This window comes from Filicampus tigris, chromosome 2, assembly GCF_054856515.1.
Source record: "Filicampus tigris isolate MCC_2025a chromosome 2, RoL_Ftig_1.0, whole genome shotgun sequence".
NCBI classification, from domain to species: Eukaryota; Metazoa; Chordata; class Actinopteri; order Syngnathiformes; family Syngnathidae; genus Filicampus; species Filicampus tigris.
Window position 1 is genome coordinate 30,458,256 of NC_141218.1, and position 15,271 is coordinate 30,473,526.

At 40.8% G+C, this 15,271-nt stretch overlaps 1 protein-coding gene across 6 annotated transcripts in view; it reads right to left on the reverse strand.

The window, feature by feature from the left end:
• LOC147152017 (traf2 and NCK-interacting protein kinase) overlaps positions 1-12,791 on the reverse strand; it is an 80,562-nt gene extending 67,771 nt beyond the window's left edge. For 3 of the 6 annotated variants that reach the window (XM_086023436.1, XM_086023434.1, XM_086023433.1), the window contains exons 1-2: positions 12,561-12,791; positions 11,385-11,450 (exon numbers count right to left, since the gene is read on the reverse strand). In XM_086023436.1, the coding sequence (XP_085879562.1) occupies positions 11,385-11,450; positions 12,561-12,617 (123 nt within the window). In that variant the 5' untranslated portion in view covers positions 12,618-12,791. Of the gene's footprint in view, positions 1-11,384; positions 11,451-12,560 lie in introns of those variants that run through there. The other 3 variants (XM_086023435.1, XM_086023439.1, XM_086023437.1) reach the window with 2 other exon arrangements.
• Positions 12,792-15,271: the final 2,480 nt, after the last annotated feature.

The following is a 15,271-nucleotide window of genomic DNA, read 5'->3' on the forward strand; positions in this document are numbered from 1 at the left end:
CGTCACCGGAGCCACCAACGAAAGAGACGTGTTGTCGGTGTTACCCATGATTTTTTTTCTTTTTTAGTTAATATCCAGAACACCACATGTTCCAGCCGTAATGAAGTCGCTTTCAGAGATTTCTGTCATGAAAAACCAATCTGGAAGAGTTGGCAACTCTGCATTCCACAAAAATACGTGTGTGGTCGATACAGGCTGATTAAACACATGTTTTGCAGTAACAACAATGATAACATTGCTTTGTTCAAACTATGGTGTGAAAAATCCTTACTGCGTTCAGGCCCGAGACAAAACACGTTAGTAATAGTGTGACTATTTTCATGACCACTGTGGGTGTTTTGCCTTTCTTGTTTTCATGCAAAACTAATGTCTCGGTCACATGGTGGATTTTTCTAGTGCTTCTAAACCTGCCTTGTTTGACTTGGGTTATATTGCCCCTCTTTACAACTGTTTGTGCACAACTACTACTTTTGTGCACAACATACTCTTGAGGATGACCCGAAACAACTACACATAACATCATGCAGCTTGTATAGTATGCAAGTTTGCATTAAACTTCTTTTTCTGTCTGATATGTGCAGAATACCTAATTATATCTCGTATGTCACAGAGAGAGACCTCCTTGGTCCAGTAGTTTATAAACTAGTGGTTAGATATGTCATGCCCACCAATAGCGACAAAATCTTATCCCCAGAAAATAATTACAGTGTATTATTTAAGATGCTCTTAGTCAATTCAAATAAGTATATATGCAGAACAGTGAAATCTCAGATCACCAACTTAATACGTTCCAGAGACAGAATGTTTGTGAACCAAAGCAATTGTTCTCATTAAAATCAATATATCAATATATGTAAATAGAATGAATCCATTCCAGCTCAAGAACCGGGTCTTGCACGGCTCCAGATTTTTATTTTTATTTGTTTTACTAGATGCACAGCGGGTCCCTAACTTCAAATTATAGGGGCCTCCCATTGTCACTGTATTACTGATAAATACTTTGAAAATTAGGTAGAAACTAATACATATATAACTTAGTCAAAAAGGTTATTAACAAATGCAAATTTTATTTGCAGGCTGAAAAACATTGTTTAGAAGTAGGGTAATCTTTGAGCCAAGAGATGCTTTGCAAGCACCACCTGCCTTCAAGTCAATCCAACATAGAGTTAGTGTTTTGTTCAGGAGTTATGTACAGTATGTGTTTGCATGCAAAAAGCGGGCATTGGCTATATATATAAATATAGCTTCACTTATCTTTACCTACACTGATGAATTGGTTTAGTGTTAAATGGACATCTCTGGTTGAAATGGAGATGCTAGCCAGTTATTTTTGGATGGACTCATCTGAACCTGTCTACCAAGTTGTTTCTATTAACTTTTCAAATTTTTAATTGATTTTCCTATGAGCGGTCCACTGATAGTGTAGTGGTACACACGCCTGAGTTGTGTGCGGGCAGCGTGGGATCGATTCCCGCTCAGTGACAGTGTCTATGTGTGCCCTGCGACTGGCTGGCGACCAGTTCGGGGTGTAGTCTGCCTTCGCCCATTGACGGCTGGGATAGGCTCCAGCAATTCCCCGCGACCCTGTATAGGATAAGCGGTTTGGAAGATGACATGACATTTTCCTATGATTTTCTCAGGGGTATTTTTAACCAGTATTAATATAAAATGTATGTACTTCAATTTATATGTTATTTTTTAATTTATATTGTATTTTTGAAAACCTCATGAAAATAAAATCACACGAGTGTAAATGAGTACACTGATGGGCTAACCTGATGTGTAGACAGACAAAAGAAGAGCAATTTGACAACCCAGTTCAGATTAGCGGCAGGTACTGTGTGTGTTTACAATGTGCCGAATGTGGACACGGTCGTGTCTATTACTGCAGATGAGAACATATGTTTGCGCGCTATGAAAAATACTGCACATACTGTATGCTACTGTTAGCTGGTTATTTGCATTTTTAGATGCAGGTGTTCAATAAGTACAAATACTGGGATACAGGCAGATTGACAGGAATTAAAAATACATTAAAATATTTTTTAAAGGGTCGGACACGAGTATCAAGTCAGAATTGACCTCTAAAGTCAAGCTGAAGATTGCATTCTATTTCGGTTATGTTCTCAAACGTACTGTTTATCAACTAAATTACACTGTACCATGAAAACCGTGCTTTTACAATATTTTTGTACAGAGACATTGAAAAAAAATCTAATGAGTCATACATTTTAAATGACACGTGTAATTAGTGTACTAAAACAGTGGCAAACCATAGCCTTTGTAATTGACAGATTGGTTGGCACTACATAGAGTTGAGACGACACCATGAATTGAAATACGACTACACTGAGCCAGTGGCATCCGGTACAAATAAAGTGTGAATACAATACAACAAGTCATCACATACAACAAGCCATCACATTTAGTATTAGAGAAAATTCCAGCAAAGACTCGTGGTTTCAACAAAAGCATTGTCTTCCAAATTGGACCGGGCACAGCAGTCTATCACTTTAGATAGAACAATGCTTACTAATGGAGATGAGAGTGCTAACTAACATTTTATACAACCAAACACTTCCATTCACATGATGGGAAGTAGAAAAAGTATTTCACATATCTTAGGGCAAGGATATCAAGATTTTTTTTATCGCCAAGTCACCAAATCCTGGGGCAATGCGTCCACATCCTGTTTTTACTGGTTAAGAAATCAATGAATTTGTGTCATGAGATAATGTGTACTTTTCTACCCTTGTGTAAGAGAAACCTGTGAGTGCATGTACACATATACATGTCTCACATGCTCCCTTTGCCACATTCAGGAAATAAAGTGGCAATCATGACTCACACCCAACCTTCTTTCTTAAAGGAATTGGTTGGGCCGGGATGGCCATGCTTTCACTAATAAGTTCATTTTATATATTTTTTGATCAGGAAAATGAAAAGAGTTGTCATTTTCTATTTTATCCATTTATTTTGGAGATATTAGGAAATAAGTGACTCCATGAATAACGACCCCTGTTAATGAGGCAAATGGCCGCGCCCCCTACCGTTCTATCCTTGTTCGATCGGAGTCACTGGGGGAACCGATTACAAACTCTCCATTGGAAATCATTGTACTTTCATTGCTTGTAACGTCCAAAAATGGTGATCGATTGGCACCAAAATTTATGTGGACATCCCTACTAATGCCCACTTCAACATATCAAAAGGATTAACCTCTACGTGGCTGATTTATATGAAAATGTGGAAGTGAGCAGAGCTACATAGATTTATGCTGGGACGAGCGCACACTGCTTCTTTGTTTAAAAAAACAAAAACAAAACACTGCTTCTTTGCTGATCACGGTTAGGACGCGCGAGGCATTAAACACCAGTCATGATATTTACAGTGACTGAAGTGGGAATGAGTAGACGTTAGGGGTGTAACGGTACGCTAAATGACGTTTCGGTTCGGTTCGGTATATTTTCGGTACAAAAAACAGATTTTTTGAAAAATATATATTTTTATGTTGAAAAGATGTCAAGTAAACTGTACTTTTTTCCAAAAAATAAATAAAAGCGAACCATTCGGGTGATATTCTAAGAAATTACACAAGAAAAAAAAATACACTAACAATAAAGGTGTCTTAATTTTGTAAATTATTAAGACACTGAAATCTTTAAGTCCGCTGATAGTGTAGTGGTACACACGCCTGAGTTGTGTGCGGGCAGCGTGGGATCGATTCCCGCTCAGTGACAGTGTCTATGTGTGCCCTGCGACTGGCTGGCGACCAGTTCGGGGTGTAGTCTGCCTTCGCCCATTGACGGCTGGGATAGGCTCCAGCAACTCCCCGCGACCCTATATAGGATAAGCGGTTTGGAAGATGACATGACATGATGAAATCTTTAAACACTCAACAGCCTATGACACATCTAAGTATTCAAGTTAAAGACAAGTTGTCATTACAGTACATATATACACTTTTTGTGATGAAAAAAATACATACAGTAACATAACAGTTACAATTATTGCTAACTATATTAAAAATATTTTTATAATGAAAAAAATACAGTAACTTTAATAAGTCTTTATGAAATTGTATACACTTTTTAGGCATTAAATCTTTGAATGTTCAACAGCATATTGTAACGAATTGGGATATCTGTGTTGTGGTCGGATTTATGCTTTGCTGAGTTGTGATGTTTCCGAGTTTCATGAATGCATCGTACGGCTAGCGAGTGGAGCAGCGGAGAAAGAAGCGCGCGAGCAGTTGGACTTGAATTAATAACAACCTGATAATTAAACTACGTCTGACGGCGTGTTCCTGGAAGACGCTACAATATGATAAATCTCGCTATTTAAATTTGACATTCACAGTCGGATGATGCTGTGCATGTTAGTGCTATCTGCCGCCCATCTCATGTAGCAATGTCGGCACACAACCTTCGGACTTAACCACGTATCTTTCCCCATCGGTGATTTTAACAGGACAGCCAGAATGTTACCAAACAGGAGACCGCAGTGTACGGGGGGGACCTTCGAGCTCTGTCTCTTTTCTGGCTCTCACTGTTGTGCCGCCACTCTCCTCTCCCGCATGCAACAGTCAATAGCGCCTGTGCGTAAGATCGCGTTAATAAGTGGACCGAACCGAACGCAAGTGGACTGAACCGAACATGCCATACGTATTAATACACCCACGTGTACCGTTACACCCCAAGTAGACGTGCACATTTATTTGGATGAGAAATGGCCACAGTTTTTCGACCGACAACACGCCGTCCAATGGAACGTAACCGCCGAAATGGTGCATTCCAATGCGGCCACACTCGGCTGTGGAGTCGGATACGCACATTCAAGACACTCCTGGTGTTCAATGAGGTTTTTACCTCACTCTGACGGCGCTTCACTCTCGCGGCTGCAAGCGGCGTCGGACAACGCACGCGACTGCTTGGGAGGCAACCCCGCGACATGAAGACGCAGGCTGATGGTCACCTCCACACGCTGCGCTGACAGTAAGGCGCTAATGTTGTTGTGCTAACGCCTTGGTTTGATGGCCTGAAGCTAGTTGTTGCTATTAACTGTACCGTTATACTATTGTTAGCCGAGGAGGGAGCGGGGGTGAACCAATAAAAATCCATGCTTGCCTGATTGCTTGCCCACTGCCAGTCGCCGTCTGCCTCCTGAGAGTTGACACAAGTTTAGCGTAGCTAAATGTCAGAAATATAACCAGTCAGGGTTCGTGTGCACATTCATGCTCTTGTCCGCTTCAGCCTGTGTAAGTGGAGAAGCGATCGCCACGGTATTTTTGATTTTGTGGAGGTGATCCTGATGAGCTTACGTTTTATGTAAATAAATCCTATTGTGCAGAACACTTATACTTTCACAGGTTGAAGTGGACAAGAGTAGTAATGTGCATTTGCATTCTGGTGGCGATCGGTCGCAGTTTTAGACAACAGAACTGACAAAGCGAGCAATATTACCAGCTTGCCTCCCTCCCGTGAAATAGACCGCCGAGACCGAAAAAATAACAAGCCGAGCCCCAAATGGGGGCGGGGCAATCTGTCGTAAATCTAATCACAAAAAAAGCCCTTAAATCACTACAAAGTCTTTTGGGCGCAGCATTTTACTTCTGATGTCATTTTTCATGCAAACCGTTTATATAAGTACCAATGTTAAGCTCATCTAAGTGTTTCTTTAAAGGAATTATGTGGTCAGAATGACCAATTTTTCACTCAAAAACTCTCTGTATGTATTTTTTGATCGGGAAAATGAAACAAATTTGCATTTTCAATTGTATGCATTTGTTTTGGAGAAATTCCATGCCATAGCTTAGTGATTAGCATTGGCTTTGTCTGTTCTCTCTTGCTTGGTGTTGCATGCTAAGCTTGCACATAGAGTAAATATGCCTTTGTGTTACACAAGTTAGCTTAGCACCTAGCATTCCCCCATGCTCGCAAATGGCAGCTCGGAGCTGATTGTTTTGCATGACCTGTCATGAGTAGCATGCATGATTCAGGGTCAGGAGCACTGCAAAAAAATTTAAGCTTTGGCAATCACGTGATCACATTATCTGGAATCGTGATTTTAATAAAAAAAATGTTAAATCGTTCAGCCCTACATGGCATCAACAAACGTTATTGTGACTAGTTGGCTGATAGTGTCTGAATCTTATGTCAGCCAATCACAATCACACGACGCGGTACTTACAAACTCAAAGTTAATCTACCGTGTATATTGTCTCGTAGTCTGTGGAACATATTCGTCCTCCCTGTAACAGCAGAACAAAATGGAACTGGCTGAAACAAAATACGTCCAAACTGGAACACTTGGCATCCCTGTATATTTGTTGCCTCTATTTTGCAAAATTCTAAATTTAAAGCGGAAGTCAACCCAAACATATTTTTTTCAAGAATATGTTCCCAGCAGGCCCACAAGTTGAAACACGGCATTCTAATTAATTTTGTGTTTGTGGAATATAAATTAAGCAGCAAAATCCACTCATTTTTAGCCATCTTCGGGGCGGCCATTTTGTCTTCTGTCGACTGAAAATGACCTCACAACTGCTCAAAACGACCAATCACGGCTGACCTGTTTTCTGAATCTGAGCTATGATTGGTTGTTGTGAGCAGTTGTGATGTCATTTTCAGTCGACAGAAGACAAAATGGCCGCCCCCAGAGATGGCTAAAAACGAGTGGATTAATACTTATTCCGCAAACGCAATATTTATCAGAATGCCCTGTTTCAACTAGTGGGCCTGCTGGGAACATTTTCTTGAAAAAAATATGCTTGGGTTGACTTCCGCTTTAAATGGATTTGTGCATTGTAACCATGTAGGTTTTGGAATTGAAGAAGTGATGTGATTTACACTGCCAACACACTGCTTTGAGCTAAATATGGCTGTGTCACAAACCACGACACTCATGCATCCATGCACAAACAGATACTGCAAAAAGGAAGTAAACCAAGCCCTGAACTTTTAAAATGCATGCCAATGATGCTGGTGTGTGTAGGCCTTTGCGTATTGTCCGTAAGAAGCTTACATGCGTCTCTTACCCTGCAAACGCTAAAATACGTTTTGCTTGAAGGGACATTGATATTGTGTTAACCATTGCGTCTCCATGCTGAGACACCTGGTGGATCGTGAGATGGTTTCTAAATTGAACAGGAAATTTGGAAACTGCCACCAGTTATTGAAGCAAAGAGGTCTCACTGTTTTTTTCAGTAGTTTCATTCAGTGGTTAAAATCATTCATGGCTGAAACAATTCATCCAGTGACATGAATACTTTGATTTAAAAAATATCAAGCTCAGGCTCAAAGCTTTGCAGTGATTACTTTGTATTTTTCCACATTTGTGGAAACATTTCAAATACGTTTCGGCATGCCTTTGCAGGCAAAACCTCTGTTGCATTCAATTAATTCTGAACTCCTTTTGCAACCCTAAGGGTGTCAGTTTAATGCATTTAAATATACAGTATATAGCCTCCTACCTAAATTAGATGAGCTGATTGTTTATGCTAACCCCACAATTCCTATTATATTTATCTCTAAAACCTGGTACAAAACAATAATTTTCTAACTCTCAATTCCTAGTTATAATATCTAACGTCAGGTCAGAAGCTCAAAGGGCGTTGGGTGTAGCTGTTTACTTTCAGAACAATTTGCAATGCTGTTATCACCTTGAAATCCATTGCTGAACAGTTTGAAGTGATCCATTTAAAAATTACCCTATCCAGAAGTTTCTCCATCACTGCTATCGCTTAGTGGAGACCACCTTCTGCTCCTATCTGCGCTCTGCCTACTCTATGTGAACTGTTGCCCCCACCAAAACCCGCCCACACATCTTCCAAGTACAGTAAATTCTATTAAGAGACTTGAATTGGGATTTTCTCAAAACCTCCTTCTTTCCAGCTACTGCTACGTGTTCTACAGCAGTCTACGATTGTGCAGGCTCCTACCAGATACAACATCAAGTGTATAGGCTCTGCTCTGGCACACGAATTGACATCACACTCACTAATGGAGCTTTGCCATTAACCCGGTGTTCTGCCAAATTGTCCTACCCCATCAAAACTTCCTACCGATGGCTAATTTGACAGCCAAAATACTACCATGCACTTTCAGCTTGTTTTGTTTGGATGCAGATTGGTAGGCAGAAGTTTTTAAAAAATCCCTTATGAAAATACCTAGACGGCGGTGCAAGCAGAGTCAGAGAACGCCCTGACAATTGAGTGTGGTATAGATACAGTGCGTGATGAATGTGGTCAACAGATCAACACTATGCTCAAAAGCTACTACAAGAAAACACACAATGCTTAAAAGTTGTGACGGAAAACACACGCCAAAAGTAGTCGAGGCAATGAAAACATCTAATAAGACTCAATAAAAACGAAAATAGTAAGTACTCACTGCTTTTAACGGAACGTACGACAGGTAGGACAAAAAGTTACAAAATTCCCCCCAAAACATTTATCGGCGTTGTGCACATGCGTGCACTAGCGCACTGGGCATTGGTAGGACCCGGACGTTTCGACGGGTAGGAAGGAATTTCCGAACACCGGTTCCACACCAAGATGGCCTTGCCTGGCCCCGAGTGGTCACTTTACCATTAGACTTTTTTGGGGACGAGTGTTACAATGGAAACACTTTTCAGAACCATCTCAGAGAAGGTTCTAAAGCGCCGGCCGTCTGGGGCCAAGCGGGGCTGTGTCATCACTGTCATCTGATTGGCCGGCAGGGCTGCAGCAAGGAACTCCGCTGCACAATCCCTGGTTTTAGATGAGTGAGACACCTGCCTGCCGGCCAACGCTAAAAGTCATGAAAATACAGTATGGATGAAATACTGAAGCTTTGGGGTGAAATCTTTTGCGAGCGCACGCTCCACTCGCAGGGTCCCATTCACTTGGCTGAGAGGCACTCCAACCGCAGAGCAGAGCCTTGCCGCTCCCCCGGCCCAACGATCGTGGCCTCCGCCTTTGGGGCTGGCCCATGGCTTTGGGTAGCCGCCAGAGGGCTTCGGACACCGCAGAGTGAGGACGACGAGCCGTTGACTTGCAGGTCAAATCAATGAGACTGAGCTTTCCATTCAAAATAAATGAGCACTGGTGGCTAGCTTTGAGTGTTGTTCGCAAAGTCACTGTAGCACTATTTCATCCATGCTACATATGAAATTGTAAACAAGGTTTAATGTTGTTGTAAAACACAAAATGTGTGTACTGTATATAGTGTATATTGTATTTTAGTCTTGACGACGGCCAGCGAGCTCTATCTCGCTGGCTTATACCCGGAAATAGATTTTTCGTTTGTATGTGAAATCTTCTGTGCATTTAATGGGATGTACTTCAGCACGTCTACACTTCATGCAACAGCAATTCAGATTTTGCATCGCCTCAAAAATAGTGATCGAAACTCACCACTCGTTAAAGGTTATGGTAGAACCCCACATGCTGCGAGTGTGCACTGAGCAGCACAGGCTTGCGCAGTCCAGTTGATCCCGCCCCAATCCTACCCCTAGCCTGTTGTAATGGAAAAGCAAAGGGGGCGTGGTATGGTGCCAGGCCAAGTGTAGCGGTGTGGTGTGGTGCTGTTTGGGGCTAATGAAAAAGCAGCATAACAGACCTGACAGGTACTCTCATTTGGAGTGTTTAGTCAAAGACTTATTGACCATTGTATCATAGCTTGTGTTTGCAAATATGCCTTCACCAGTCAACCAGCCCTGATTGTCTCTAAAGGTCATGTGAGACACTTTAATGAGCAGACTTTGTTCTATGATCTGCCTGAGTACAATGGCACAGAATAAGTATTAGTCAAATCCAATGGTAATGTTGTCACAAACAAACCCAACATGTATTGCTTATACAAACACTTTGTCAAAGCCGTTTGCATTTGACGATTCTGTATCTTCTCATATTGAACATCTCATGATCCATAATTCATTCACCCTCTTCGAGACACCACCCCTACTTCTACTTTCAGCCTGTAAAAATGTCTGTCTGATGTATTGTCTGAGCTGAATCAACCACGACAATCATACACCACTGGGCCTGGACGGGCTTTACCCATTATTTTTGAAAACTAGAGTTTACATCAGCAGCCCCCATCTGCTATCTGTCCAAAGTGTTGTTGCAAACTGGAGTATTCCCCTAGGATTGGTAATCTGCTGCAGTCAAGACCAATCTCCATTCTACTCAGTCTTTCTTGAAAAATAATCCACCACGAGCTGCATTTAACCATTCGCAGTCAGCATTAGCTCTCGACACAGCCGTAGCTCGGTCACGCTAAAAGTGGTAAATTATATTGCATGTGCCCGAGACAACAGAGAGTACTGTGTTGCTGATTTTATGGATTTGATCTCATTCCATTCTACTTGAAATATTACGGAATATTGGCCTTGTTCAGAGCTGTGTCACTTTGTTTACAAGGTAAACATTTTTAATGCGGCACCACTCGTAAAAATCTGGCATTTTGATTAATATTGTGATTTGGAATTTGAAAAATGGTGACCCCTTGGATGGATTTTTTCTTCTTAATTTATATTGCACAATCACAATTTTGCCAAAATGCCATGCTTAGACTATTGAGGCTGTATTGAACATATTATTTACTGTGAAGAAATGTTCTGACTTGACTTTCTCTTTAACAGCTATTGCTCTGGATGCACGATAGTCCACAAGTCAAACATCAAAAAGTACCATGCTGCCATCCGCTTTGTCACCAGTGTTCACTTAACCACCCATCACTGTGTACTCCCTGGTTAACCGGCCCTCTCTTCATTCACGCAGAGAAAAAAATGATAAAAATCACTGGTCCCTTTATCTATAAAACACTGATTGGCAATCTTCGCCTTCTGCTCACTATGCATACCACCATCCACACTCTCCATTCCAGCAGTTTTATTAACCTCCCCCAAAGTCTGCACTACTTTTGGATGTTCTTTTCAATTTTCTGCTCCAATCGACTGAAGTTACTGTACGTCGACAGCAATAATAATGAAAGAAATAATAATATAAAAGAAGAATATGTATCTCATCGCCACTCGTCATAAGGGAGTAACCATTTCTTGCTTTTAATTATGTCAACGTTTATTTATTTTTCAGTTAAGAATGTTGACATCTTCATTGTCCATACAGTTATTAAAGATTTTATGATGATACTAGTTTGACCATGGAGCAAATTCATTTGATTACCATTAGATAACATTTATTTTCCAGAATGTCCAATTTAAGTTTAACCTTAGGGGGTCTGCAATGGTATTGTACGATTAGTAAGTGTTACGGTCAGTCACCGTGAAAACCTTTTTTTTAAAGGCTATCGAAATACGCATATTTGTCTGTTTGGTTGCAGAATAGCATTATGTGACCTCTTGATTCAGTCAGCATTACACCAATTTACCATGGAACTCACCTTGTACACTTGACCGTATGTTCCATTGCCTACCACCTCCACCAGCTCAAAAATACCTGCGGGATCCTACAGAAAATAGGGTCAAGAAAAAAAACACATAAGTGGATTTCATCAATACAGCAAAACAAAGTTGAGGGGAAACAAACTGTGTACTGTACTCCATAGTTGCGGCTCATATTGCACAATTCAGTTGTTCCCAAGGGTGACTGAGGAAGTGGAATTGCAAATCTGGATGACATTATCACTTACATGCACTACACTTGGCCCCTAAAGTTTCTTCATTTCCAATCTGACATGGCTGTGGTTATTAAAGCAGCTACATGTGTAACGACACACAAATATAACTATGACAACAGTTTAAAACAACTTAGTTAAGCATTATTTGTTTCTATCAATGTAGACAAAAATGCCTCTCCCAGCCTTGTGGCATAATTGTATATAAAGTATCCAGAGTATCGACTCTCCAAAGTTTCCCAAGAAAAAAACTGTGCGTACAAACAATAAAGTCACCTTTGACCAGGGGTCACCAACATTGTGCCCACGGGAACCTGTTGGCCCCCAAGCACCATATGTGTATCCCACGGGCCAAAATTTTACTCGCCAGTGATGGGATATTGTGATTTTCTAGGGATGTTGCAAAAGTGATCTTTTGAAAATGAAAACACTGATACATTGGAAATAAAGTGTTGCATATGATATTTAACAGTTTCTTAATTATTGAGAAATCATTAAAATAATCCGTGTTTTCACATAAATTAATATCAATAATTACTAACAATAACATATATTAAACATTTGAGCAAATGTGTTATTTCAAAAGTATATATCTAACTGGTAGGCCCCCGGATTAACCAGTACCCAAGAAGTAGCTGTCAGTTTCAAAAAGGTTGGTGACCCCTCCGCTAGACAATACAGTGACAGTGCTGACAAGCACAGCCACTAAAAGACAGTCTCACAAGACATTTACCAAGTTGACAAAATGAAGCCTTCTAAAACATTACATACAACGTGATTGCATACAGTAGTACCAAAGCAACGCTTAAAAGGTAAAAAAATTAAAAAAAAAAAAAAATTAAAAAAAAAAACATCGATGAGGTTGTGGTAACTTATTTCCACGGCACGCAAATGTTTGCAGAAACGCTTCATTAAAGATGGAGAAGTTGTGTCTTGTCTTACTCTCAGTGCAGCAAGGTCTATGCTGTCCAGACTTCGAGTGGTGTTTTCTCTCGACATTGCTGCCAATAAAGTTGTCAAGACGTTGATATCTGTGGTCAAGTCATGGACGTTCTCGTTCTCTCTTCGTCAAACTAACGGACTACTAGTCTCTTGAGTCCATTCTGAAGTTATGCTAACAGAATCAAGCTAGCATGACAATAACGCCACTTCCGGTGGAGCCGTTTCACAATACTGCGAATTCAGGAAGTGCTTTACATTTTACAAGGTGATTATCACATTCTTGAATACTTGGTGTCACGTTTTCACTTAGTGTTGTAACACATTTATAAACCTTTCATTTCAATAACGTTTGTTTTTCAAACGTCTGACGCATTAGTCCTCACTGAAGCTTTCTGCTATGTCCTGTTTCTTACATCCGATAGCTCATCTCACGTTATTCATGTCTTCTAACTTGATCGGTTGCTCCCAACCGACAGTTTTCTGCTTCCTTCTTGTCATACAGCGCCAAGAAAAACTGAACAAAACCTCACAGTCAACAGATCCCAACTGAAAGGAAAAACTTCGATATGTGCCTCCACCAGCCCATTAATATTGATGTAATGATATATAGCCTACATGTAATAAACAAGGAGGGGAAAAGAAAAAAAAGCTCTGACACTAGCTGTTGCATATTGTGCAAACAAAAATATGGACTAACTAGAGCACTGGTCACAAACGTGGTGCCCGCGGGCACCGGTTGGCCTCCAAGGACCCACGCAGGACTATTCCAAAAATAGCTCATCAACGATGGGACATTGTAATTTCCTAGGACTGTTGTATAAGTGACACTGTTGTATAAGTAATTTGAAAACGTGAACACTGGCAGAGATTTATAGAAATAGAGTGTTGCATATTGATATTTATCTGTTTACTAATTTTTGTGAGAAATCTTGATACTATGAGCAATATATTTACATATTTGAATTATATTAATTATAATAAAGGCGGCACGGTGGTCGACTGGTTAGCACGTCCGCCTCACAGTTCAGAGGTCGTGGGTTCGATCCCGGCTCCGGCCTCCCTGTGTGGAGTTTGCATGTTCTCCCCGTGCCTGCGTGGGTTTTCTCCGGGCACTCCGGTTTCCTCCCACATTCCAAAAACATGCATGGTAAGTTGATTGGATACTCTAAATTGCCCCTAGGTGTGATTGTGAGTGCGGATGTTTGTCTCTGTGTGCCCTGCGATTGGCTGGCAACCTGTTCAGGGTGTCCCCCGCCTACTGCCCAAAGACAGCTGGGATAGGCTCCAGCACGCCCCGCGACCCTTGTGAGGAGAAGCGGTACAGATAATGGATGGATGGATAATTATAATAACATATGCTGCATGATTAAAGGTAATTTGAGCAAATGTGTTATTTCAGAGGTGTGTACAAAACTGGTAGCCCTTCATGCTAATCAGTAGCCAAGAAGTGACCCCTGAACTAGAGTAATAAAATCAGGTTTTGAGTAAGTGGATTATTTTAATTTTAATGTATTTTATATCATGTATATATGTAATAAACATGATTGATGCAAAAAAAAAGTCTCATGACTTAGTCAGCATGATAAAATAACAAGATCTATGTGGTGCACAGTTTGTATGTGTCTGTGTACGAAGAATACACGATTATGGCCAAAAGATGGCAAGTGACTCTTTCGCACCCTGTGCGTGTGTACGTTTGTGTGTGTTAGTGCGCGTGTGCGTGTGTTTGTGTGTGTGTGCCACAGTGAAGAATGCTCTCTCTGTGGTCTCACACAGTGGCGCTGTTCACACCAGGGTCAGCTGCCTACACACACACATGCACGCACATACACGCATCTTTTGCCTCAAATCGGTCTAAACTACACTACATTCTTCAAACAATCAAACAGCATTCCAGAGAGTGACTGTCGCCTGTTGCTCTTTCCAAGTTGCCATTACTTTGACTTAATACGTTTTTTTTTTTTTCTTCCCAGGGGAACACACTTAGACCAAACAACAAGAAATGCTGATCTGAACCTCAACATTTACAAGCAGATTCCCAGGAATTCATATACAGTCAATCATATGACTGTGTGGTTTTGAACAAAAGTCAAATCATCATAATTTTATAATTCATTCTTATGAAGCAAAGAATGCAATTCAAAAGCCCCTTGACAAAGAAGATTTTGTTCTGGCCACATAAAAACTAGTGAAAAGTAAAGTAGCGCTGAGTTGAAAAGTGTTCAACTTGACAATGGTATCATGTTGATGTCAGAAGGCACATCCAATAGAAAAGGAGCTAGTGGAATGACTTCAGAGTGCTGACAGTACCAACCAGCGGGAAAAGCATCTATGCTACTTCCTGGTAGACCACAAAGCAATCACTTCCCAATATAGGCAGGCTTGCTGCCCTGTGGTGAAAACCAAGAAAACCAAGTGCAGTGTGAAAAGGCCTTTCAACATGTCTCTGGCCTGAACACAAACACCGCGAATAGTTGAGTTCTTAGCAAATAACAGAGGATAGATAGGTTCCAAACATTTCAGAGAATAGGTGAATCTGCGACCAGTGAATCGCAAGTTTACGGGGGAGCACTATGTCTGTTTACATGGCTGGACTATTACTTGATTTCATTCTCATTGACATGCTGATATTTTTTAATATTCATTTTTGATTCATGCATTATGTAGGTTTAATGTGAAGAGGTTTGGGCTTCAGAGTTCTTTCCATCTGC